Source organism: Capricornis sumatraensis, chromosome 12 (assembly GCF_032405125.1).
Source record: "Capricornis sumatraensis isolate serow.1 chromosome 12, serow.2, whole genome shotgun sequence".
In the NCBI taxonomy this organism is placed as follows: Eukaryota; Metazoa; Chordata; class Mammalia; order Artiodactyla; family Bovidae; genus Capricornis; species Capricornis sumatraensis.
This window is the reverse complement of record NC_091080.1, coordinates 57,230,969-57,258,746: the sequence shown is the minus strand read 5'-3', so window position 1 is coordinate 57,258,746 and position 27,778 is coordinate 57,230,969. Positions and strand designations below refer to the sequence as shown.

General features: G+C 36.4%; 1 protein-coding gene across 1 annotated transcript in view; it reads right to left on the bottom strand.

Moving 5' to 3' along the window:
• The window catches only part of PIBF1 (progesterone immunomodulatory binding factor 1), a 229,162-nt gene that overhangs the window by 59,818 nt on the left and 141,566 nt on the right, over positions 1–27,778 (bottom strand). Inside the window, exons 12-13 of the mRNA XM_068984596.1 lie at positions 25,245–25,335; positions 10,978–11,080 (exon numbers count right to left, since the gene is read on the bottom strand). Coding sequence (XP_068840697.1) covers positions 10,978–11,080; positions 25,245–25,335 — 194 coding nt within the window. The remainder of the gene's footprint in view (positions 1–10,977; positions 11,081–25,244; positions 25,336–27,778) is intronic.

Genomic DNA, 27,778 nt, shown 5'->3' with positions numbered 1-27,778 from the left:
TGATATTCTGTAATACTTCCATATTTCTTTAATACACTTGTTCTTGGTAAAGAAATGGAGGCAGCGAGGAAGAGAAGGGGAGAGAGAGAGAGACAGGGGGTATCACATACATACAGTAAGTAATTCAAAGTTCAGAGAGGGAGTATTAACTGAAAGATCTCTTCCATCCATCCTGGAACCTCAATGCCTTTTCCACAATAATAACCAACATCAATGACATCTTTTGGTGTGCATCATTCCAAATGTCTCCATGCATGTATCATAAGCATACTGAAGCATGTGTGTATGGGTCTTCATGTACACATATGTACACACTAGGCAATGAAATTTTTGGTACAAAGAATATTGCTGGAATGTAATCTTTGTTTATAGATATATTTAAAAGATAGGATTTTTCTACTTATCTTTATAATCTTTATAAAGCTACCTATGTTTGGTGGATGGGTTAGGTTAATGATCTATCTAATGGGTCAACATTTTCTTCATACCTATTATGAGTTAGAAAATATATCGATGACCAAATCTATGCTTTTAAAAATTCTTATATGAGTGTAAATGAATCCAAACAATTGACAAATGCATGCAGTAACAATTAGTTGTTCCTCACTTCAACTCCCAGTCCCAGTGGTAAGGACTGCTTGATGTTAGACAGACAAACACGGGGGGTCCTGCAGGCTCACATCCTCTAACACTGATAGGAACAGTACCTGAACAGGCTGATAGGAGCAGTAACTCTCCCTCTCCCACTGGGACAGTCACTGAGATGTTCCCTACCTTCTTTTTTAAAATTTATTATTTGGCTGCACCATGTCTCAGCTGCAGCATGCAGGGTCTTTAGTTGCAGCATGTGAACTCTTAGTTGTGGCACTTGGGATCTAGTTCCCCTACCAGGGATCGAACCCCAGGCCCCCCGCATTGGGAATCTTAGCCACTGGACCATAAAGAAAGTCCTTCCTATTACCCTCTTTCACTTTAAAGGTGCACAGTGTTTTGGGATCTCTATTAGAGGCCTATCTGCGGTGCATCCAGACCTTCCATGCTAGGTCTAAGCTCACTTATCTGTGGGAAGAGAACTTGGATGTTGGTATAAACTCTGTTAATTCTCTGATTTTAAGTTTACCCAAATAAAGTTTATTTTATATTCATAATGAAAATCACTACAGACAGTGACTGCAGTCATGAAATTAAAAGATGCTTGCTCCTTGGATGAAAAACTATGACAAACCTAGACAGCATATTTAAAAGCAGAGACATCACTTTGTCAACAAAGGTCTGTATACTTAAAGCTATGGCTTTTCCAGTAGTTATGTATGGATGTGCGAGTTGGACCATAAAGAAGCTTGAGTGCCGAAGCACTGATGCTTTCGAACTGTGATGTTGGAGAACACTCTTGAGAGTACCTTGGACAGCAAAAAGATCAAACCAGTCAATCCTAAAGGAAATCAACCCTGAATATTCATTGGAAAGACTGATGCTGAAGCTGAAGCTCCAATACTTTGGCTGCCTGATGCAAAGAACTGACTCACTGGAAAAGACCCTGGTGCTCGGAAAGACTCAGGGCAAGAGGAGAAGGGTGTGGCAGAGGATGAGATGGTTGGAAGGCATCCCTGACTCAGTGGACATGAGTTTGAACAAACTCCGAGACATGGTAAAGGGCAGGGAAACCTGGCATGCTGTAGTTCAAGGGGTTGTAGTCGGACGTAACTTAGCAGCTGAACAACGACAACAAGAATGCACGCATACTGGTATTTGTGTGCCTTTGGCATGACAGTTGTATATCTTCTAAACTTTTTCTCTAGGCTTTAACAGAAATACAACCCCACCCTTTACACACACACACACACATCCAAATAGAGGACCACAATACATAATATTCTGCAATCTTCCTTTAAAAAATTTATCAAGACTGTACGAGTGTCTCTTATAGTTGGTACATATAGATCTGCTTTATTCTACCTTTGCATCTTGCAATCTCTCTGAAATCTAGCAACCTAAAGTTTTGTAACAAATTACCTGGATTTCATCAAGTGCCTCCTAGGTACAAAATTCCAGGCAACTAAATCTTGCCATTTGGTCACTTGAGATTGTGCATGTTCTTTTCAAAGTCAGTTTTCCAAAATTAAGTTAGCTATAACAGATAAATATGTAAGTGCTTACAAGAGAAAACAAGGCCTTAGTGAATGAGGCTGTACACACTAAGAAGGCAAGACCATGTGCCTCTTTTGTTCATTAGTGGTTGAATAAAGTAGGTGTTTGATAAATATTTACTGAATGACTACAAAGAACAAGAATCAGGGTTTAAGGTGGTGAATGAAGACCAGTTCTTGAGGGTGGTAATGTGGCATGCTTTATCATTTACCCTAGATTTCCTACTGTTTAATAACATCAACACTTATAACTAACTTGGTGGTTTCTTGGGAATTAGGTGGGCACACACACACACACACACACACACACACACACACACACACAGGAAACCAACTAACTTTTTTCTCTTTTGCCCTGGACCAGCTAATGAAGTAACGGTCTGAAGACACTGGGCATCAAGCAGTGAAGGATGTCAAGGATCCCTGAGACACAGGAAACAAAGTGAGCCCAGTCCTACAAGTGCCCCGTTTTCCTGCACAGAGAGAGTCCGTAGGGAGGACGAACCAAGGCAGAGTCTGCCAAACTCCCTGAGTCAAGGAGCTGCTGCTAGAAAAAGAACTTAAGGTGGTTACAGTTCACCTGGCAGACTAATGAATAAAAGAGAGCTGTGCAGACAATGAACACTAAAGTCTGCACATTCACTTGAGCACTGAACAGTGCATGTGCGTAAAGAAAACCACCAGTGACTGAGACAGGATCACTGAAAAGATAAAAGGAACAATCTCTGAAGATCATATAGGCCCGGAATACTACTATTCCCAATAGCCAAAACAAGGAATCTACTAATTCACAAAATATAGGGTATAATACTCAACTGGCTTCCCATGTGGTGCAGTGTTAAAGAATCTGCCTGCCAATGTAGGAGATGTGGGTTCAATCCCTGGGTCAGGAAGATCCCCTGGAGGAGGAAATAGCAACCCACTCCAGTATTCTTGCCTGGAGAATCCCATGGACAGAGGAGGCTGGCGGGCTACAGTCCATGGTGTTGCAAAGAATCGGATATGACTGAGCACACATATACAGTATGTACTCAAAAGACTTTGGTCTCATCAGTGGGGGAAAAATTAGCCTTAAGATTAACCCTTCTTTGCTTTTGAAAAGCTTAACAGCAAGACTTGAAAGACTCAGACATTTTCCAAGAAACATAATCATGTTTCTGAGAAAAAAAGCTTACAGAAACTTAAAGAAATTCCAAAATATTTAGCTGTAAGAGAAAATTCACAATGTCTGCATCCAGTAAAAAATTAGTAGGCATGCAGAGAAGCAGGACAATATGATATATAATGAAATCAATCAATTAATAAATGACACAATAATAGAATTACTAGATCATGGTATCTTATACAATAATTATTTAAACTGTATTTCACATGCCCAAGAAATTAAATCTTGAAAAAAAAAAAGCAAAAAAAAAAGCTTAAATAAAAAGCTGGAAGATACGAAAAAAGATCCAAACTGAACTTCTACAAATGAAAACCACAACATGTGAAATGAAAAACAGTGGACTGGATTAACAGTAGATCACATATTAGAGAAGAAAATATTACTGCATTTGAAGACTTAGTAAGATAAACTATTCAAAAGGAAAGGCCAAAAAAAAAGTAAGAAAGAAAGAATATTGTAGGACAACCTCAAGCAGGCAAATTAATGTGCAATAGAGTCTCCAAAGAGAAGAGAGAGAAAAGGATAAAAAAAAAATTGGGGGAAATAATGGATGAAACATTTCTAAACTTGATGATCATATTACATAGAAGCTTCCCTTGTGGCTCAGCTGGTAAAGAATCTGCCTGTAATGTGGGAAACTTGGATTCGATCCCTGGGTTGAGAAGATCCCCTGGAGAAGGGAAAGGCTACCCACTCCAGTATTCTAGCCTGGAGAATTAAGTCCATGGGGTCGCAAAGAGGTGGACATGACTGAGTGACTTTCACTCCCTATTCACTCACTCACTCATTACATAGAAAAGAAGTCTGAAAAAACCCAAGCACAGGAAACATGAACAACAGCAAGTCACATCATGGTCAAATTGGTTAAACCTAGTGAAAAGAAAATCTTAAAGTCACCAGAAAATAAGACATATTTCCTAGACAGGAACAATGATAAAGACGACAGAGTATTTCTTGGCGAAACCAATACAAACTAGAAGAGAATGGAGCAACATCTTTCACTGAATATGAGAGTACTGAATACGAGACAGCAAAAAAGTCAACCTTGAATTCTTACCTAGGGAAAATATCTTTCAAAAACAAAGATAAATACAAACAAACAAAACAAATATGAACCCAGCAATTCTACTCTTCAGTGTATACTAAAAAAAAAAAAAAAAAAATTCAAATAGATAGCTAAATGTAGGGTGCCTATCCTCAAATGTTCACAGTAGCATTATTTATAGTCAAAAGATGGAAATGACCCAAATGCCATTAATGGATGAATGGAAAAACAAAATGTGACATATCTGGAAATTTGTTAATTAGCTTAGATGTAGTAACCATTTCATTATGTTTATACATATCATGCTGTATATATTAAATATATATAATTTAAATTAAAAAATAATTAAAAAGCACAATGAAAAAATAAATAAAAATTCAAGCTGTAAAACTTCCTAAGGTGAAGCACAAAAAACATAAGAAAAGACAGATAACTTGAACTTCATCCAAATTATAAACTTTTGTGATTGAAGGAACTAACAAGAAAGCAAAAGACAACAACAGAATGAGAGAAAATACTGGTAAATCATATAGCTAAAAGAATTTAATATCAAATACATAAAGAATATTTATGACTCAACAACAAAAAGACAAACAACTCAATTTAAAAATAGGCAAGGGCTTTCAGTAGACATTTCTCCAAAGCTCATTTAGTTCAGTCGCTCAGTCATGTCCGACTCTTTGTGACCCCATGAACTGCAGCACGCTAGGCTTCACTGTTCATCACCAACTCCTGGAGCTTACTCAAACTCATGTCCACTGAGTCAGTGATGCCATCCAACCATCTCATCCTTTGTCATCCCCTTTTCCTTCTGCCTTCAATCTTTCCCAGCATCAGGGTCTTTTCTAATGAGTCAGTTCTTCGCATCGCCAAAGTATTGAAGATTCAGCTTCAGCATCAATCCTTCCAATGAATATTTAGGACTGATTTCCTTTATGATGGACTGGTTGGATCTCCTTGCAGTCCAAGGGACTCTCCCAGAATCTTCTCCACCACCACAGTTTGAAAGCATCAATTCTTCAGCGCTCACTTTCTTTATAGTCTGACTCTCACATCCATACATGACTACTGGAGAAACCATAGCTTTGACTGGATGGACCTCTGTCAGCAAAGTAATAACTCTGCTTTTTAATATGCTGTCTAGGTTGGTCATAGTTTTTCTTCCAAGGAGCAAGCATCTTTTAATTTCATGGCTGGAGTCACCATCTACAGTGATTCTGGGAGCCCCCCCAAAATATTCTCTCACTGTTTCCCCATCTATTTGCCATGAAGTGATGGGACCAGATGCCATGATCTTAGTTTTCTGAATGTTGAGTTTTAAGCCAATTTTTTCACTCTCCTCTTTCACTTTAGTTCTACTTCACTTTCCACCATAAGGGTGGTGTCATCTGCATATCTGAGGTTTTTGATATTTCTCCCAGCAATCTTCATTCCAGCTTGTGCTTCATCCAGTCCAGCATTTCTCATGATGTACTCTGCATATAAGTTAAATAATCAGGGTGACAATATACAGCCTCGATGTGCTCCTTTCCCAATTTGGAATCAGTCTGTTGTTTCATGTCCAATTCTAACTGTTGCTTCTTGACCTGCATACAGATTTCTCAGGAGGCAGATAAGGTGGTCTAGTATTCCCATCTCTTGAAGAATTTTCCACAGTTTGTTGTGATCCACACAGTCAAAGGCTTTGACATACTCAATAAAGCTCAAATAGAAGTTTTTCTGGAACTCTCTTGCTTTTTTGGTGATCCAGCAGATGTTGGCAATTTGACCTCTGGTTCCTCTGCCTTTTCTAAATCCAGCTTGAACATCTGGAAGTTCACTGTTCTTGTACTGTTGAAGCCTGGCTTGGAGAATTTTGAGCATTATGTTGCTTGCATGTGAGATGAGTGCAGTTATGTGGTAGTTTGAACATTCTTTGGCATTGCCTTTCTTTTGGGATTGGAATGAAAATTGATGTTTTCCAGTCCTGTGGCCACTGCTGAGTTTTCCAAATTTGCTGGCATATTGAGTGCAGCACTTTAACAGTGTCATCTTTTAGGATTTGAAATAGCTCAACTGGAATTCCACATGTCCACTAGCTTTGTTCGTAGTGATGCTTCCTACGGCCCACTTGACTTCACATTCCAGGATGTCTGACTCTAGGTCAGTGATCACACCATCATGGCTATTTGGGTCATGAAGATCTTTTTTGTATAGTTCTTCTGTGTATTTTTGCCACCTCTTCTTAATATCTTCTGCTTCTGTTAGGTCCATACCATTTTTGTAGTTTATTGTGCCCATCTTTGCATGAAATGTTCCCCTGGTGTCTCTAATTTTCTTGAAGAGATCTCTAGTCTTTCCCATGCTATTGTCTTCCTCTATTTCTGTGCACTGAATATTGGGAAAGGCTTTCTTACTCTCCTTGCTATTCTTTGGAACTCTGCATTCAAATGGGTATATCTTGTATGTTTGCAAAAATGATATACTAATGGCCAATAAACACACAAAATAATGCTTAACATCATTAATTATAAGGTTAATATAAATTGAAATCACGAGACGCCATTTCACACTCACTAAGATGGCTAGAATTTAAAAAAACCTAGAAAACAGAAAATATGCATTGGTGAGAATGTGAGAACCTGGAACCCTGAACATTACTGATGGGGATATAAATGGTGCAGTTGCTGTGAAAAACAGTTCCATGGTTCCTCAAAAAGTCAACAGAATTACCATGTGACCCCAGTAATTCCACTCTTAGGTATGTACTCGTAACTGAAAATATGTGTTCAAACAAACAAAAATGTACATGAATGCTCAGTGCTGTTTACAATAGGCAAATGATGGAAATGATAAATGTCCACCACTGGTGAACAGATAAACAAAATGTGAAATATTTGTACAATGGAATATTACTTAGTCATAAAAAAATTAAGTACTGATGGTGCAACATATTAATATATGAACCTTGAAAACATTATGCTAGAAGTCAGACACACAAAGGCACATTTTGCATGATTCCATTTATATGAAGTATGTAGAACAGGCCCATAGAGACAGAAAGCACATTAGTGGTTTCCAGGGGCTGGAGGGAAGGGAGACTGAGGAGTAAGTGTTTAGTGCGTTCAGTGTTTCTCTCTGGGTGATGTGAATGTTCTGTAAGTAAATAGTGGTGATGATTGTACATTACAAACATAACAAAAACTATTGAACTGTACAATTTAAAATGTTTAAAATGGTGAATTTTATGTTACGTGAATTTTACTCCAATAAAAAAAAGAAAAGGGCTTCCCTGATAGCTCAGCTGGTAAAGAATCTGCCTGCAGTGCAGGAGACCCCGGTTCTATTCCTGGGTCAGGGAGATCCGCTGGAGAAGGGATAAGGCTATGTATTCCAGTATTCTTGGGCTTCCCTTGTGGTTCAGCTGGTAAGGAATCCGCCTGCAATGTGGGAGACCTGGGTTTGATCCCTGAGTTGGGAAGATCCCCTGGAGAAGGGAAAGGCTACCCAGTGAACCCTTCTAGTTTATTTGGCTGTAGTAGCATAATGGAGAAATATGTTTCAGTCTTTACTCTTGTTAGGAATAGACAGTCAGAAATGTTAAAAACAAAAAAAAAAAAACAGAAAGAAAGACCAAAAAACCCAAACAACAAAAAGGTAAAATAACATTTTGTAACATACGGAAGTGAAAATAATTTATCTCCAGTGGACCTACTTTATAAATATTGTTAAAAGAAGTATATCAACCAGAAGCAATATGATGCCAGATGGAAATTTGGATTTACACAAAGGAATAAGAACACTTTTGCTGAAAATCAGTTAAAAATCTACATGTGAGTCTGTCCCTGGACTCTCTGTTCCAGTTATCCCTGTCTTTATGTCACTTCCACATCATCTTCATTACTGTAGCTTTATAATGTCTTGAAAGTAGATGGTACTGGCCCTCCAGTTCTGTTCAGGTTCAAAGCTTTTTGGCTCTTCTGTGTCGTTTCCACACAAACATTAAAAAAGGATCATAAATTTAAACTATGAAAGATCTACAGGACTACACAGACAAAAACACTCTAACCATGAGTTAGGCAAAGATATTTTAGATATAACATACCAAACACAGTCTAAAAAAGAGTGAACTGAGAAAATGGACAAGATTAAAAACTTTTGCTCTTCGAAGAACAACACTAAGAGATGAAAAGACAGGCCACAGAGTGGGAGAAAATATGTGGAAACCATATAGCTGATAAGAGATTTGTATCTAGAATACACAAATAATTCTCAAAATTCACTAATAAGAAAACAATCTGATATAATGGGCAAAAAATTTGAACAGACACTTCTCCCAGTAAGACAAACAAATAGCAAAGATGAATCATTATGAAAATGCAAACTAAAATCACTATGAGAACGGGGTAAACTTAAAAAGACTGACCATATCAAATCATTGCAAGGAGGTAGAGGAACTAGAACTTTCATATGCTGTTAGTGGGAAAAGTAGATAGTATGAACATTTGGAAAACAGTTTGGCAGTTTCTTAAAACATTAGACACCTACCACACAATCCAGCTGTTCCATTCCCAGGCATTTACCCCAGAGAAACAGAAACATATGTTTATATAAAGACTTGTACATGGACGTTCATATCAGCTTTATTTATAATAGGTAAAAACCAGAAATAACCTAAGTATCTATCGAGAAGTGAATGGATGAACAACTGTGGTAAATTCATACAATGGAATGTTCCTCAGCAATGTAAAAAGAATGGACTATGGACAAATCTTGAAATAATTATGCAGAATGAAAGAAGACAGACAAAAAAAATAGTGTGTGCATATTATATATATATGGCAACTGGGAGTTGCTCATGTATATATATTCAATTTACATAAAAGTCTAGGAAATGCAAACTAGTCTACAGTGACATAATGCAAATCAGTGGTGGCTTAGGGACAAGGATGGGGGTGCGGAGGGCTGGAACAGGGATTCCCAAGGGACACAAGGAAACATTGGCAGCGACACATGTGTTCACTGTCTTTGTTTTGGTGATGATTTCATGGTTATGCATGTCAGTTATATTGTACAGATTAAATCTGTGCAGATTAGTTTACATCAATTATGACTCAATAAAGCTGCTATAAAAGGAGTATCTGTTTTCATTTTGAATATTTTTTTAGCACTTTGATTTAGACAGTTCATTTATGTATAATCTCAGTATAATTTGAATAACATAGAAATTAATGTTAAATTTAAATATTAGTCAGTTGATTTTTATCTCTGTATTAATTCTCAGAAATTCCTACGTGGTTTAAATATATAAATTACTCAAAAGAATACAGATTCTAACAGACTTTCCCTCCTGTTTTTTCAACATCTATCATGAATAGTATACTGGTATAGAAACAATCTAATATTATCACCTTTCAGCTAATTAGTTTATGGAATTCTTTTCCAATTTAAGAAAATTTTTCTAAGGCAGGAAAAAGTAAAATCCATGGAATATATCAAATTCTAATACTTTTTTCAATTGCAAGGGGAAAAGTATACACTACAGTCAGTAGAAACCTTTTTAGGGTTACTGATTCTCAATAAGTCTTATGAAAGAATTTCAAATACACACAAAAGTACAGAACTGAATACTGAATCTATATGTACCCATCACCAAGCTTCAATCATTATCAATATTTTGAGATTCTTGTATTATCTACTGAGCTCCTCCCTTATATTTTTATGGAACATGAATTCCAAGCATCATAATACACATCACATCACATCATACCATATCATATCATATCACAAATACTTCGAGCATAAAGATCCTCCTAATGCTGTAGTATTAAAAGCACATTACAAAGAAGGCACTGTGTAGACAAATATCAGCAGGTCTGTAAGCAAACAAATGCAGAATATATGGTACATATTAATAGTTTTTAATATACTCATTTAAAAGTCCCTTTATTATAAGACCTAAAATACTAACATAGAAAAATTCATTATGCTGAAACTCAGGAAGTAAAGGGAATGCTACGAAGGTGGTATCTTTGGTTTGAATTGTTTTATTACTTGAATTTCAGAAGCATAGAAAATTGGAATTAGATACTGATTAAATAAGAAGATTGGAAGTACTATGTAAAATGTATACATTGTCTTTAAATGATACAGTAAAATGCTAAGCAAAATAAATATAAATTTGAGTTTTTAAAAAGTAAGTATAATTTGGGAACTATCATATATCAAAGACTGTGAGGGGTTAAGTGTATACCACTCAAGTGTGTTTAATAGATAAGTCATTTTTCATCAAGGAAGTCAAAAAGAAAATTTATTTGAAAAATGAGGCTTTAGTTTAAAACTTAAAATGCCACCAAAATTTGCTAAACTTGCTTTGCCAGTGTATATTTACAGAAATCAAAGCTTTGTCTGTCTAGCCTACATTTATATTTAGTCTGGGTATTTAATCTCTTTTTTTGATCTTAGTTTTTACCATACACTTTAAGTTGCTTTATTCAGTTAGTTTTCATAGACTATAAAATCATTTTGTACTAGCAAACAGCTTATTTTGAAACTGCTCAGAAAATACACAAAGGAGTAACAAGGAATTACAATCAACACTGTGATTCTTTATATGTGTTTCATTTGTTTAGGTTATTTACCTCTTGTGAAAGCTGTGTTACTTGGTTCTTTTGATGGTCCAGGTCTTTTAAAACCAACGAGTTTTGTTTTTCTAACTGAAGCACTCTTCTTGCCAAGTGGACACTAGGAGAATGGAATAAGAAAATCAATGTGTACAAAATAGGACTACTACCTCAAACATTAAAAATGTGCCTGTGTGCTTGAAAATTGACCGTCTCCTACTAATACTTAAATATTAACAGAAAAATAGAGTCAAGTAATATTCTCAGGTGTCAGCAGTAGAAGACCAACATCCCAACAACTCAGAATTTTGAAAGTAACATAAAAAATCTTCACGATAATGCAACTGTGATATGTTGATTATCACAGTAATAGTTTCTAGCCGTTGCTATAAAAGTGGAGAGTTACATTGTGATATCTGCTTGAAAAGACCACAAGAAAGCAATTTACAGCTTTTCTCCATTTTTTATAAAAATTTCCCTTTTACAAACAAATAAGGCAATTAGTTGAAACAATAATAACCTTGCACTTTGAAAAGCATCAGTGTTTTCCTCAGACAACATAATGTATTTCATAACAAAAAACACAACTAAAAAGATTTTTTATTGAAAATAGAGATGGAAAACATGTAGGAAAAGTAGAGACAGATGTCTAATAGTAAAGGTAAAGATTCTGTACTAAGAGAAATCACTAAAAGATCACACTGTGATCACCACATCACAACTTATTTACTGAGTGTAATCTTCAGTATTTATAATCACATTAAATGAAAAATGTCCCAATTCCACTTTTAAGACACAATGGGAAAAAAAAAAGGCTCAGCTATAAAATCGTTTTTCCTAAACATTGGGACACAATGCTTTAAAAACTGCTAAAAATGCTAAAAAGGCTTGTTCTGTAATTCCAGAAACTTAAAAATTTAATATTTATTACATTTTCATAGTCCATAAACTTAGTCCATTAATCCTAGAATCTCAAGATCTGCACAAATTGAGAAGACAGGATGTTCTACAATGACAGGAAGAAAAATGTTTTCATTCTAACTCAAATTATAGGACAGAAATAATTTCATTGTATTTTAAATACTTCCTAACATACACCTGGGAGAAATATCAATAACCTCAGATATGCAGATGACACCACCCTTATGGCAGAAAGTGAAGAGGAATTAAAAAGCCTCTTGATGAAAGTGAAAGTGGAGAGTGAAAAAACTTGCTTAAAGCTCAACATTCAGAAAACGAAGATCATGGCATCTGGTCCCATCACTTCATAGGAAATAGATGGGGAAACAGTGTCAGACTTTATTTTTTGGGGCTCCCAAATCACTGCAGATGGTGACTGCAGCCATGAAATTGAGACGCTTATTCCTTGGAAGAAAAGTTATGACCAACCTAGATAGCATATTCAAAAGCAGAGACATTACTTTGCCAACAAAGGTCCGTCTAGTCAAGGCTATAGTTTTTCCAGTGGTCATGTATGGATGTGAGAGTTGGACTGTGAAGAAAGCTGAGTGCCGAAGAATTGATGCTTTTGAACTGTGGTGTTGGAGAAGACTCTTGAGAGTCCCTTGGACTGCAAGCAGATCCAACCAGTCCATTCTGAAGGAGATCAGCCCTGGGATTTCTTTGGAGGGAATGATGCTAAAGCTGAAACTCCAGTACTTTGGCCACCTCATGCGAAGAGTTGACTCATTGGAAAAGACTCTGATGCTGGGAGGGATTGGGGGCAGGAGGAGAAGGGGACGACAGAGGATGAGATGGCTGGATGGCATCACCGACTCGATGGACGTGAGTTTGAGTGAACTCCGGGAGTTGGTGATGGACAGGGAGGCCTGGCGTGCTGTGATTCATGGGGTTGCAAAGAGTTGGGCACGACTGAGTGACTGAACTGAAGTGAACATCAGAAAAAGGAATTCATACAAAACTCTGGAAAAAATTGCTAAATATCACGTTATATACCTATTTCTAAGAACCCGTTATTCGAAATGATGAGTTCTTTTGTTATACAGTGAACTGGGTAGCTCACTTAGGTATGCTCATATCTGAGTTTCTATCCTTGCGACACCTAAGATTTTGCCTTAATAACCAATTAAAGTTAGAGATGGAAAACACACAGTCTTTCTGTGCCTGACAATCATTTTTTACAAAAAAACAGCTTTATCAACATGAAATTTTCTTGATATGTAATTTACAATACCATAAATCCCATCGATTTAAACTTTACAATTCAATAGGTTTTAGTATATATAGAGTTGCACAACTATCACTATAATTTAGTTTTAGAATATTTTCGTTACTCCTCCCCCTCAAAAAAAATTTGTGCCCATTAGCATTACTCTCTTTCCTCCCTGTTTAGCCTGAGGGAGTCACTCATTTACTTTCTTCCTTTATTGATTTTTAAGGTATTTGCAGTTTAGTTAATTTCAGCCGCTCAGTCGTGTCCGACTCTTTGCAACCCTATGCATTGCAGCATGCCAGGCTTCCTTGTCCATCACCAACTCCCGGAGCTTACTCAAACTCATGTCCATCGAGTCAGTGATGCCACCCAACCATCTCATCCTCTGTTGACCCCTTCTCCCCCTGCCCTCAATCTTTCCCAGCATCAGGATCTTTTCCAAAGAATCACTTCTTCACATCAAGTGGCCACAGTATTGGAATTTCAGCTTCAGCATCAGTCCTTCCAATGAATATTCAGGACTGATTTCCTTTAGGAGGAACTGGTTGGATTTCCTTGCAGTCCAAGGGACTCTCAAGAGTCTTCTCTAACAAACACAGTTCAAAAGCGTCTTTAGTGCTCAGCTTTCTTTATAAGTCCAACTCTCACATCCATAACATGACTACTGGAAAAACCATAGCTTTGGCTAGATGGACCTTTGTCAGCAAAGTAATGTCTCTGCTTCTTAATATGCTGTCTAGGTTGGTCATAGCTTTTCTTCTAAGGAGCAAGCATCTTTTAATTTCATGGCTGGAGTCACCACCTGCAGTGATTTTGGAGCCTCCCAAAACAAAGTCTCTTACTGTTTCCATTGCTTCCCCATCTATTTGCCATAAAGTGATGGGACTGGATGCCATCATCTTAGTTTTCTGAAATAATGAGTTTTAAGCCAGCTTTTTCACTCTCCTCTTTCACTCTCATCAAGAGGCTCTTTAGTTCTTCTTCACTTTCTGCCATAAGGGTGGTGTCATGTTACTGATATTTCTCCCTGCAATCTTGATTCCAGCTTGTGCTTCTTCCAGCCCGGCATTTCACAAGATACACTATGCACATAAGTTAAATAGTCAGGGTGACAATATACAGCCTTGACGTAAACCTTTCCCAATCTGGAACCAGTCTGTTGTTCCATGTCCAGTTCTAACCATTCTTGGCCTGGATACAGATTTTTCAGGAGGCATGTAAGGTGGTCTGGTATTCCCTACTCTTTAAGAATTTTTCTCAGTTTGTTGTTTATGGCTACCATATACTCAATCCCCCAATGTAAAATATATCAAGTTCTCTAAAATCTGGCTTTAAAATAAGATAGAGATCTTCTTCAAATAAAGTAAGTTTTAATGATAATTTTATGTTATGTTTACATTTTAAATCTATTGATTCATCTTTGCAAACATCAGTATTACATATCATTAGCTGTGTCTTTTCATTAGGTTAATTTAAAAACTTTGCAGTTATCTTCATTTATACTTTCATTCTCTTTTTCTCATCCTCCATACATGTTAAAATTAACTCTTTTATCTTTCTGTCTCCAACAGAACTCAGTATTAGGGTCTTTTTTGACATGGCAATTTCTTAATAAATGTATGTTGGTAGTACGGATCGTATTTGTATAGTGTTCAGTATAAAGAATACAATCAAACACTATTATATAGAAACAGTTATTGATGAGATTAAATGAAATAAAGAAAGCACAAAAATAATGAGATGCAAAGGTCACCCCTTACTAACATTTTCAAGCAGTTAATGACTTGAAGAGATCAAGTTTAATAATATTAAACAGCTCATTTGGTTTGGGTGCTTTTTGTTTTGTTTGGGAATTGCCTAATGCTTTTCTGCAGATATGGTGTGATACCACTTATCAACGTAAAATACCACATAACACAAACCACTGAATTCAAGAAATTCTTGGTATGCTGGTGCTTAAGCCCTAACACCAAAGCTATCACTACTTTGAATTTCCCTGCTTTTGGTTGGAGAATTCTGAGGGAGAAAAATCTACTCTAAATAGAAGGAAGGTATCTTACAATTTCTTGAAATCACCCAGAAATGTGTTCTACAGTATTTCAATGGATATTTCATAGCACTATTTGATTGAGAAAACTTTTCTAAGAACTGATGCTGATGGGAACAACTGTGACTATTACTATGAATGCTAATATTGTTGTTTATGACCAATATTTAGAAAATGAAAGCCACTATGGTACAATTGGTCTACAAATGACCCACTAATCATGCTTTAAAAATTCACTTCCAAGTCAGTAGTAAGGACAGCAGAACACATCTTCTCACAGATTACTAGAAATCACGTTACAGTTCTCAAATTGCCCTTAAAAGTCCTTGTTCTAGGGAAAAAAGAAAAAGAATATAGTATCAAGAATAAAAAAATACTATGAGATACTTTTTCTTCAAAAAATAAAATATTTAAGCACACAGAACACTCAGGAGAAACAATAAATAAAAATTTTCATCATTATAATACTTGCAGTTACACTTTTTAAAAATGATAAAAAGAAAATTAGCAATTATTTCCCTCTGGATCATGACTATCAATGACTGCAGAAAAGCAAGCTGAGTTGGAAGAAACATATTCATTAATTAATAAAATAATCATGAACATTCTCTTTTAACAAACATTTATTAAAAACCTATCATCTACACAGGTACTAGGATTTCACAATTTCTTCCTGGAGGAGCTAACTGAAGAAGTTGGGCAAGTAAAAAAAAATTATAGTAGTACATTAAATAATATAAAAGGCCACATTGAAGAATGAAAATTAACTAATGCAGTGACAAAGCAGAGAAACTGCATTCTGGGTAGAGGGAAAAACAGAAGTGAAGAATGATCTGCTGGAGAAAACTGAAAGCAGTATGGTATGGATTGGAGCTTCCCAAGTAGCTTAGCAGTAAATAATCTGTTGCCATACATGAGAGGCAAGAGAAGCAAGTTTGATCCCCGGGTTGGGAAGATCCCCTGGAAGAGGGCATGGCAACCCACTCCGGTATTCTTGCCAGAAAAATATCATAGACAGAGGAGCTTGGCAGGCTACAGTCCATGAGGTCACAAAGAGATGGACATGACTGGAGCGAGTGAGCATGCATATAAGACACTTTTCATGTGACAGTGTGTGCATACAACATATATATGTACATATAAATATATAAATATATGTGAGTGACAAAGAGTTGGACACAATTCAGCAACTAAAGACACACACATACACACAGACATATAATATTCCTGAGTACATGCTCAGTTTTTTCCCCCTAATAGGGATTCATAGGAAAAGTTTGGAGACTACTGTTTTAGGCCAGTTTTGTCCAACAGAATATAATACAAGCTACACATGCAACTTAAATTTTCTATTAGCCACATTAAAAAGGTACAAAGCCCTTACTTCATGATATCAAAAATTATCTCAAAGTGAATCAAAGATTTATATGAAAGGGTTAAAAGTATAAATTCTTAGAAGAAAACACAGAAGAAAATCTTCATGAACTTGGATCTGGGAAAAGATCCTCAGATATGGCACCAAAAGTACAAATGACAAAAGACACAAACTGGACTGAATTAAAATTAAAAAGTTTTGCACTTCAAAAGACACCATCAAGAAAGTGAAAAGAGGGACTTCCTTGGTGGTCCAGTGGTTAAGAATCCGCCTGCCAATGCAGATGACATGGTTTCAATCCCTGGTCCAAGAAGATCCCACATGTCATGGAGCAAATAAGCCCACATGCTACTACTACTGAAGCCTGCGAGCTCTAGGGCCTGTGTTGCAAAACACAGAAGCCACCGCAATGAAAAGCCCATGCACCACGGTGAAGAGTAGCCCCCATTTGCTGCAACTAGAGAAAGTCCATGCATATCAACAAAGAGCCTGAGCAGCCAAAAGTAAATAAGTTAAAAAAAACCAAAGAGTAAGTGAAAAGGTAACCCACAGAACTGGCAAAGAAGATTTCAAAATACATATCTGGTAAGGGACTGAACTGTGGTGTGGAGAAGACTCTTGAGTCCCTTGGACTGCAAGGAGATCCAAACCAGTCAATTCTAAAGGAGATCAGTCCTAGATGTTCTTTGGAAGGAATGATGCTAAAGCTGAAACTCCAGTACTTTGGCCACCTCATGCGAAGAGTTGACTCATTGGAAAAGACTCTGATGCTGGGAGGGACTGGGGGCAGGAGGAGAAGGGGACGACAGAGGATGAGGTGGCTGGATGGCATCACTGACTCGATGGACGGATGTGAGTTTGAGTGAACTCCGGGAGATGGTGATGGCCAGGGAGGCCTGGTGTCCTGTGATTCATGGGGTCGCAAAGAGTCGGACATGACTGAGGGACTGAACTGAACTGAACTGAAGGCACTTAGAGATACCAAGGGAAGATTTCATGCAAAGGTAGGCACAATAAAGGGCAGAAATGTAATGGACCTAACAGAAGCACAAGATATTAAGAAGAGGTGGCAAGAATACACAGAAGAACTATACAAAAAAGATCTTCATAACCCAGATAATCATGATGGTGTGATCACTCACCTAGAGCCAGACATCCTGGTACATGAAGTCAAGTGGGCCTTAGGAAGCATCACTACAAGCAAAACTAGTGGAGGTGATGAAATTCCAGTTGACTATTTCAAATCCTAAAAGATGATGCTGTGAAAGTGCTGTGATCAATATGCCAGCAAATTTGGAAAACTCGGCAGTGGCCACAGGACTGGAAAAGGTCAGTTTTCATTCCAATCTCAAAGAAAGGCAATGCCAAAGAATGTTCAAACTACTGCACAATTGCACTCATCTCACATGCAAGCAAAGTAATGCTCAAAATTCTCCAAGCTAGGCTTCAATAGTATGTGAACCAAGAACGTCCAGATGTTCAAGCCGGATTTAGAAAAGGCAGAAGAAAGAAAGAAAGAAGAAAGAAAGTGAAGTAGCTTAGTTGTGTCCGACTCTTTGCAAGCCCATGGACTGTCTTCTCCATCCATGGGATTTTCCAGGCAAGAATACTGGAGTGGGTTGCATTTCCTTCTCCAGGGGATCTTCCCAACCCAGGGATCGAGCCCAGGTCTCCCACATTGCAGGCAGATGCTTTACCCTCTGAGCCACCTGGGAAGCCCCAGAAAAGGCAGAGGAACCAGAGATCATATTGCCAACATCCACTGGATTACAGAAAAAGCAAAAGAATTCCAGAAAAACCTCTACTTCTGCTTCATTGACTATGCTAAAGCCTTTGACCGTATGGATCGCAACAAACTGTGCAAAATTCTTAAAAAGATGGCAATATTAGACCACCTTACCTTGCTCCTGAGAAACCTGTACACAGGTCAAGAAGGAACAGTTAGAACTGGACACAGAATAATAGATTGACTTCAAATTGGGAAAGGAGTACATCAAGGCTGTATATTGTCACCCTGCTAATTTAACTTAAATGCAGAGTACATCATGCGAAATGTCAGGCTGGAAGAAGTACAAGCTGGAATCAAGATTGCAGGGAGATATATCAATAACCTCAGATATGCAGATGACACCATCCTTATGGCAAAAAGTGAAGAGGAACTAAAGAACCTCTTGATGAGAGTGAAAAAGCTGGCTTAAAACTCAACATTCAAAAAATTAAGATCATGGCATTTGGTCCCATCACTTCATGGCCAATAGATGGGGAAACAATGGAAACAGAGAGAGACTTCATTTCCTTGGGCTCCAAAATCACTGCAGATGGTAACTCAAGCCATGAAATTAAAAGATGCTTGCTCCTTGGATGAAAAGCCATGAGCAACCTAGATAACATATTAAAAAGAAGAGACATTACTTTGCTGACAAAGGTCCGTCTATCCAAAGCTATGGGTTTTCCAGTAGTCATGTATGGATGTGAGAGTTGGACTACAAAGAAAGCTGAGTGCCAAATAATTGATGCTTCTGAATTCTGGTGTTGGAGTAGACTCCTGAGACTCCCTTGGACTGCAAGGAGATCAGACTAGTCAATGATAAAGGAAATCAGTCCTGAATATTCATTGGAAGGACTGATGCTGAAGCTCCAATACTTTGGCCACCTGATATGAAGAGCTGACTCATTGGAAAAGACCCTGATGAAGGCAGGAGGAGAAGGGGATGACAGAGAATGAGACGGTTGGATGGCATCACTGACTTGATGGACATGAGTTTGAGCAGGCTCCGAGAGTTGGTGATGGACAGGGAAGTCTGGAGCCCTGTAGTCCATGCTGTTGCAAAGAGTCGGTCCCTTAACTATATTATGTTGAGTTATGTTCCTTCTATGCCTACTTTCTGCAGAGGTTTTTTAAAATTATAAATGGGTGTTGAATTTTGTTGAAAGCTTTCTCTTCATCAATTGAGATGATCATATGGTTTTCTCTTTTCATTTGTTAATATGGTGCATCACATTGATTAATTTGTATATATTAAAGAGTCCTTGCATCCCTGGATAAAGTCCACTTGATCATGATATATGATATTTTTAATGTGTTGTTAGATTCTGTTTGCTAGAGCGTTGTTGTGGACTTTTGCATGTATGTTCACCAGTGATATTGGCCTGTAACTGTCTTTTTTTGCGGTATCTTCATCTGATTTTGGTATCAGGGTGATGGTGGCCTCACAAAATGAGTTCGGGAGTTCTCCTTCCTCTGAAATTTTCTGGAAGACTTTGAGGATAAGTGGTAGCTCTTCCCTAAACTTTTGGCCGAATTCACCTGTGACTGCTTTTATATTTCAACCTCCTAAATATTTAAATGTGGCATGTTGCTGTGCTGAGTAGTTTGATGTTACAGGTATATTCTTTTAGAAATCTGGGATATTAGAAGTCAGAAGAAAGGACGTGATTTTAGCTTAAATGAAATTCAAGGCAAGACAAATGAACAATTGCTCAACTATGCTGAGTTTATGTCTCCTTAACTACAATGCACATACAATGAAAACAAGTCTTTATAGTGAGTTCTTTATAATGAGTAACCAGGGATACAGTCAGGAAAAATGACTCCTGCTAAAGTTTGGTTGGTAGGCTATTTATTTATTTAGTACTGAACTCCTCAAGAAAGCATTGCTTTTACAGGCTCTTTGCTGGGATACTACAGTAGGTACAGCATTCAATTCTTTGTAATTACTTAATTGCCATGTGATTTTTTTTACCTGCACCAAGATTAAATTTGACATGAACTAGAAACTAATACCACCAGAGTATAGTTTTATATTTAAATTTTAAACTAAATTTTTACCTGTTATTTGGTAAAATTAATTCCCATGGGTTATCTCTTAGCTTTCTTCAGCACCTCATGACTCCAAATAAAAGTTACTATTTTGGATTTGTCAATGGAAGTCAGCACTTCTGATTATCACACACAATTTCATAGAAGCATAGCCCAGCCAAAGTGAACATGGTTGACCCTCGCTCATACCTGAGTTATCAAAGCACAGTGGGGGACTGATACTCTGTCTTGAGTCCTTCAATACTGGATACTTCACTCAGTATTACCAAAATTTAAATACTAACTGTATATACTCAGGTACCTGCTAATTAGTTACATAGACTGAAATAACTTGGGTTTTTGATCTTCTTCAGTTTTAGAAGGTCAGAGTTCTGTCTCTATTAGCATGGCATGAAGAAATGGTTCAAAAAAAGGGCATACAGGCCAGAATGATTTCAGCTTCAGAGAGCATCAGGTTGCTCCCTGCACTGCCCACTTTCTTGGCAGTTACAGGGACTAAATAAATAGTGGTTTATTCTGATTACCTATAGTTGTATGTCTTTTTCTAGTTTTTCTGTAGGGTTAAACTTTCAAGTTGATTAGCAGTAGCTTTTTAAAGGACTATTCCTAAAACCAACCCAAATGAAATAAGCACAACTTTTCTCTAAGGACAAAAATGAGAACTCACATATATGAGAATAAAGGAGAGGAAAACAAAATTACTTTATGCTCAAAAGTCTGCTAGAGAAAAATAAAAGCTCCCTCTGTGTTATCTTTTCCTTTATTATAAAGATTAGTCAGTCTACTGTGAAAGTTTCAACTTAAAGCTCTTTATAAAACTAGACAGAAACTAAAACAAAGGTCAGTAGTATGCAGTAAATCTTGCAATTTGAAAGGTTTAAAAACCCTCAGAAAAGTCTCCACATTCAGGTCTGCCAAAACAAACAGAGATGCACACACTAGGACCACGTTAGTGCCTGGGTGTTGCCCATTTAGTATTACAAGTTAAAGAGCATAACCAAAACATGTAACCAGAAAATCTTGTTTGCTATTTTCAAAACAATCATGACTGAAACAAAAACATTACTTCAGATTTTCAAGTTTAGTCAAGTCAAGAAGAGCTTATTTTATTTTAATCTGCTTTAATTGTCTAAGCCCTTTTAACTTTCCATGACTTTGGCCCAGAAAGCTTAATACAGTATTTAGTTATTGCTCATATCTCTCTTGAAAATTCAAACTGGGAGCACCCTTATTTAACAATTGTAATGCATTTAGGATACATTTCTGGAATTTATTTTTCAAACTAATTTTGAAAAGTAGTTTTGTTACTTCTTTATGGGAAACTGGCATTATGGTCTATGTCTTAAGAAACTGAGTTATATCAAAGAATGTGAATCTCAAAACTAGTTTCATGTCCAGGGGTTGTTTCTACTAATTACTTCAAGAGGGTCTCATTACAATAAAACAAAATCGTTTTAAAGGAAAATTCAAATTATGCCTGACCAGCATTTTTGGAACACTGGCCTTATCTCTAAAATCAATGCTTTGATCAATTTATTTTAAGGAACATTAACTAACATAACAAACTTCACTTGAACACCTACTCGATGCCAGGCATTCACTGTGATGAACTTCGCATCCATTTTCTCATTTTAATTTCATAATATGCCTTAAGTGGCAATAGGCAACTAGTGAAAATTTTCAGTGACTGTCGATTTACTAATGGCAATATAGCACTCAAAAACAGAAGGCCTACAAACTAAAGTTTTGAATAACCATTGAAATTTATCTATTTGAAGAATATCCAATGATATAAGAAAATGTTCAGGGTAAAATTAGAAGACAAAAAGTTAAACTTCTAAGTTACATACAATAATACCATAAATATGTAGAAAAATATATCTATCTGTATACATTTTTGAATGGTTATCTTTGGATAGCAGGATTATTGGTAATTTTACCAATTTTCTAAAATAAACACAGATTATTTTTATAATCAGAAACCCCCTCCAATTAAGTGCTACCCTGAAATACCTGAATTGGTTGTTGAATATTTGTTGTTGTTAAGTGCCTAAGTTGTGTCTGACTCTTTTGCAACCCCTCGGAATGTGGCTTGCCAGGCTCCTCTGTTCATGGGATTTCCCAGGCAAGAACACTGGAGAGGGTTGCCACTTCCTCCTCCAGAGGATCTTCCCTATCCAGGGATTGAACTTGCGTCTCCTGCTTTGTTAGACGGATTCTTTACCATTGAGCCACCAGGGAATTGGTTGTTGAATATATAAGATTTCAAATCAAACACTGTATGAATGGGGTATACTGTATAGCAGATGTGAAACAAGCTCCTTTGAAATTTCAGTACACTTTGTTATGGGCTGATGTATAATGGAAACTTTGTTATGTAAATATTTCATGGGCCATTCTGTTATTTTATAAGTCACCTTAAGCTTCCATTTTTTAAATTTTAAATGTAATAAATTAAATATAAATTTTCTAGAAGATTATATTGCTTTCAACTTTTTTCTTTTTGAATTGGAGGATAATTGCTTTACAATGTTAACCAATGTTATTGGTTTCTGCCATACAACAATCTTAAATAAATTAAACCTAAAGTACAAAGCCATTTACTTCTTTACAAATATCCATCAGGAAATCAAATAAGGACTTTGCAAACTTCAGAAATGCATCAGATCCTCAAAAGGGGTTTTCTTTGCCACGGGTCAACTTTGTGCGTACAGTAGGTACTCAATAAAAGTTGTTGAATGAATGGAAAAAGGAATGCATAAATGTCCTCTTTGGCTATCCAGACTTACTTTCCCTTCACTCCATTTAGATGACCTGAGAAGCACTTCCTCAAAATAACCCTCTGGTTCATCATGAGAAGAATGCCTGGCACCAGCTGGTAGGAGGTATTAATAGCATGCCCATTAGGCACTTGTTCAAGGCACATAGATAGCTCAGTGATAAAATCTTTAGAAATATTTGAACAGACAGTTAAGATTATGCAGAACATGAATCAGTTGTGGTTCCTTATATTTTCAGTCTAAATATTAAGAAATTAACATTTGTTTTGGAAATTCCAAAAAAAATATTAAGGTTAATAGTAATAATTGCTTTCAATTTTAGAATAACTCAGTATTTGGGGCTACCAAAAGAAACCTTACAAGAGAAAATTTCTTTTTTCTTGTGAACAAGATGCATTTGAAGGAACTGGATACAAAAATTATGGACTTTTCCCTTCAAATTTCAATTTTTAGCATTTTACCAATCATTTGCCACTGATTAAAAAAAAGTTGCTTGCCCATAAAATCACTTTTCTATTTTTCCCTTGGCAATATAATCCTCAAATACAGAAATACCCTGAAAACGACAAATTATCCTAGGTCATCCTTAGTGAACTCGGAGGGACTCGGGGAAGAATGTGAATGGAATGGGATTACACCCAATTTTTCAAATAATACATAATTTAGAAATACTTGCATCTTCACTAAACAGAATTAACCATGCCAGCTACAATTTGTTACCTAGTAGTCAACTATCCTTGATCTATTTAGTGTAATTAGTAGGAAACACAAGTCCTAAGCATCTTTTTGTTACCTCTCATAAAATGACCTATATCTATAAAGACATGTTATCTTCTGAGCCAAAGCTTCTATAAAAGTGTTAGAGTTAAGATTGTTTTTCTTACTTAGTATGTAATGTCTCTAAATGTTTAAATCAATTCATATAAAAATAACAGATAAATAAGCAGCTTTGAATCCTCAAATACTTAGATGAAGAGACAATTCTGCTAGCTATCTCACACCATGCTGGGTAGAGACAATGGAGAATAAACAAGAATAAGATGTACTTGCTGACCTTGAGGATCTTTCCATCTGGCTGGGGAAGCAATATGGAAATGAGAGCTAGCAAGATAAAGACAAATGCTTGTTGTGTGGTTACATGGAAAATAGATGTTTATAGGCAGGGAGATATACTACCATCATTTTGGGTAGACAGACAAATAAGGCTGGAGAAGCAGAGCTACATGGAAGGGCTCAGAAGTCTGACAGAAACATTTAGATCTGTTATGGTAGCAAATGGGACTCTTTTTGCAAAGCAGGATGAATTTAGGTGGCAGAAAGGAGTTAGGTCAAGTAGAAAACCAATTAATATAGGTACAATTTTCTCTTGGCATACTTTAAATAAATAGTATTTTATAAAATAACTGGTGGATCTTCTAAAAATTTTCTTGGTCTTCATAAAGTCTTTTATATTTTCAGTCACAATATATCTGCTGGGCTTTCCTGATGGCTCAGCAGTAAAAGAATCTTCCTGCAATGTAGGAGTCATAGGAGCCACGGTTTTGATCCCTGGGTCGGGAAGATCCCCTGGAGGAAGAAATGGCAACTCATTCCAGTATTCCTGCCTGGAAAATCCCATGGAAAGAGGATCCTGGTGGGTATAGTCAACGGGGTCACAGAGAGTCAGACTCGACTGAGTGACCAGTGCATATATGCTAGCTTGCTCTCTCTCTCTCAATCTTTTTCTCTCTCTCTTTCAAGTATAAGTCAAGGAATGTACACAGGCGAATATGTAACAAGGGAAAAAAGGAAACACAATTCATTAATTTTAACCTGAAAAAATTTAAATGCTGCCATTATCAGCATTTAAATGATGCCATTATTCAATGGAATCCAATTCGAGGAAAATTCTAATGTACACTTACAGTCTACTTAAAAATACATGAAAGGCATGATTATTACTATGTTATGTTTCATGAACAATGTAATATTTATGCATAAGAAGAAATACAGTAACTTTATTTGTCACTCCATTTAGTACATTATCAAAAAGCAGAATGTAATTACATTTAGCTTGACTAGATAAGTAAACAAATATATATTGATCCTACCTTTGCTTTAGTCGTCTTTTGGCTGTTGTGGGAACATTAGCACCATAGCCATAGGAAAAAAGAACCCTTTCGGCTTCAACTTCATCTTCAACTGGAAAATAATAAGTATACGCTGTAAAATTCTTTCTTCTTAAAAAGCATGGCAGAAGTGAAAATAAAAGAGGTCATAATAATGAATTAGCGAATATAAGAACACATATGCATAATCTCAAACAGGCCATTTGTAAGTAGCAGCATATTTCATAAAGTGCTTGCTTGGAGTTGTCCCATTTATTGCTTCAAAGTGTAAGGGACTGCATCATATGACACATTAAGTTGTCTTGTTATAAAACACAATAATACAGACTGTTTATTCTGAGATTCAAAGGCTTTTTGCATGAAATGTTTGTTACGTAATTATGAAAAAGTAAAGATAACCTCAATCTCATCACTTCTCTTCTTGATAAAAGAAATGACTATTTTTAATTAGAAAAGATGTTCATTATTTTATCAGAAGATAGTTATCTAACTTATCAAGTTATCCTAACTTGCAATAATGAAATTATGCATTTATGTAGGCTACTCTGTAAAGAAAACATATAGTCTAAGAATCTATTGATGACTTTTTTTTAATTACAAAAAATTTAGCAACAACCTTTACTTCTAAATTTTGTTATTGTCACACACTCCCCAAAAGAAATTTTAACCAACAGGTTAACATTTTATGGGTAAAAAGTTTAAATGCAATGATAATTTTACTGGAAGTTGAGATGAAAAAACATTTAATCAAAGGCCATAAAAACTAAAGGTTTATAGCTCAATTTAAAGCAGTCAATGACATATAACAATTTTTATAACATTATTCATTGATAACCATTATTTTAATGTCCAAAAGAGAAACCTACTTTCAGAAGTGTTTCAAGTTTAAAACAAAGCCACAGATTTTACATTAGTAAGGAAGTTACTTGCAGGCCTATCACTGTAATATGCCTTTTTGTTGTTTGATCCTGCTGTGGTACAGTAAACATTTTAGGAATATTTGTAAGTGTTTTCCTTCAATTTTGACTCTATTTTTCACACTGAACCAAGATCAGTTTTCAGAGGTCAGATTGTTAATTATGAGGGACATGTGGAAGCGAGAGATGCGTGGTGCCATGAGCAGTCGTGTTATCAGCTATCACTGCTCAGATCCAAGTTGACTTCACTTCATCGCTATCAGAGCTAGAGCTGGCATTAGATACCCGTCTGACTCTTGTCTGTCTTACATAGTTCTAAGTTCAGAAGAGACAGGAGTAAATTTAGCTAACATCTCAAAAACTCATCAGATACTGATGGACAACTTAAATTTGAGTTTAATACTTACTTGGTTAATAACTTATGGTATAATTATTCTAGTGATGATTTAATTAAAGAAGCAATATACTATACAACATGGTAAATGGTACTAAAGACATATGAATGTGTCTTAGAAGCACAACTAATATCTGAGTACTACCATTTTTCCCATGCTACAGGCATAAAGAAGGTATGGGGAGAATGACATTTACAGAGAAGTTGCAGGAAGGAACTGTAATGTGTAAAGGCACAGAGCTGAGAAGTTTTAGTATTAATAATTGTGAGGGAAGTGGCTACAGTTAGTCTGAAAAACAATGGTAGTAGTCTTGCTTGCTAGGCTAAAGAGCCTGGATTTTATTCTAAGACAAGATAACAAAAAGTTAAAAGTGATTAAAACAGGTAAGTGACATGACCAATAGATTTTTGTTGTTAACTCTGATTTTATATAGGAAAAAAATTCCAGTAATGAGAAAACAGAACTCCTCACAAGTTACAGGTACTATTATTAACTGGATTTAGGAAAGGAATGAAAAATAGAATTCCATACAGACCTGTGGAATGACTAGCCTACAGACACTAACTGAAATTGTGGAAAGAGATAAGATTATCTAGAAAATAGGTAAGTAAGAGTTAAAGAGGATGAGGGGAAAAAATCCCCAGGAACTAGAAACAGATAGAAGAAGAGATCATAAAAATGATGGAGAAGAAACAATCAAAAGTGATGATTTAAGAAGCAAGAGAAGAGTTTTGAAAAATGTGACAAATGCTGAGCAGAGGTTACAAGTAGAAGGAGGATGGAGAAGAGGTCCCTCAATTGACAATTAGAAATCTGATATTTACAAAAAATTTATTTACTTTCTGGACAATACCTACACTTTTAACAAGTTGATAAGATTTTTGAAAACAAAACTCCTCAAATACTTAATATTATGTGCGGGCTTAGTTGCTTCAGTTGTGTCTGACTCTCTGCGACCCTATGGACCAGGGCCTGCCAGGCTCCTCTGTCCATGGTATTCTCCAGGCAAGAATACTGGAGTGGGTTGCCATTTCCTTCTCCAAAGTAATATTACACTTAATTACAAAAAGCAATTCAAGCATAAACAGGATACTGCAATTTGCCACGGTTTGTTACTGTTCAGTTAGTCATATCTGACTTTGTGACCCCATGGACTGAAGCACACCAGGCTTCTTGGTCCTTCACCATTTCCTAGAGTTTGCTC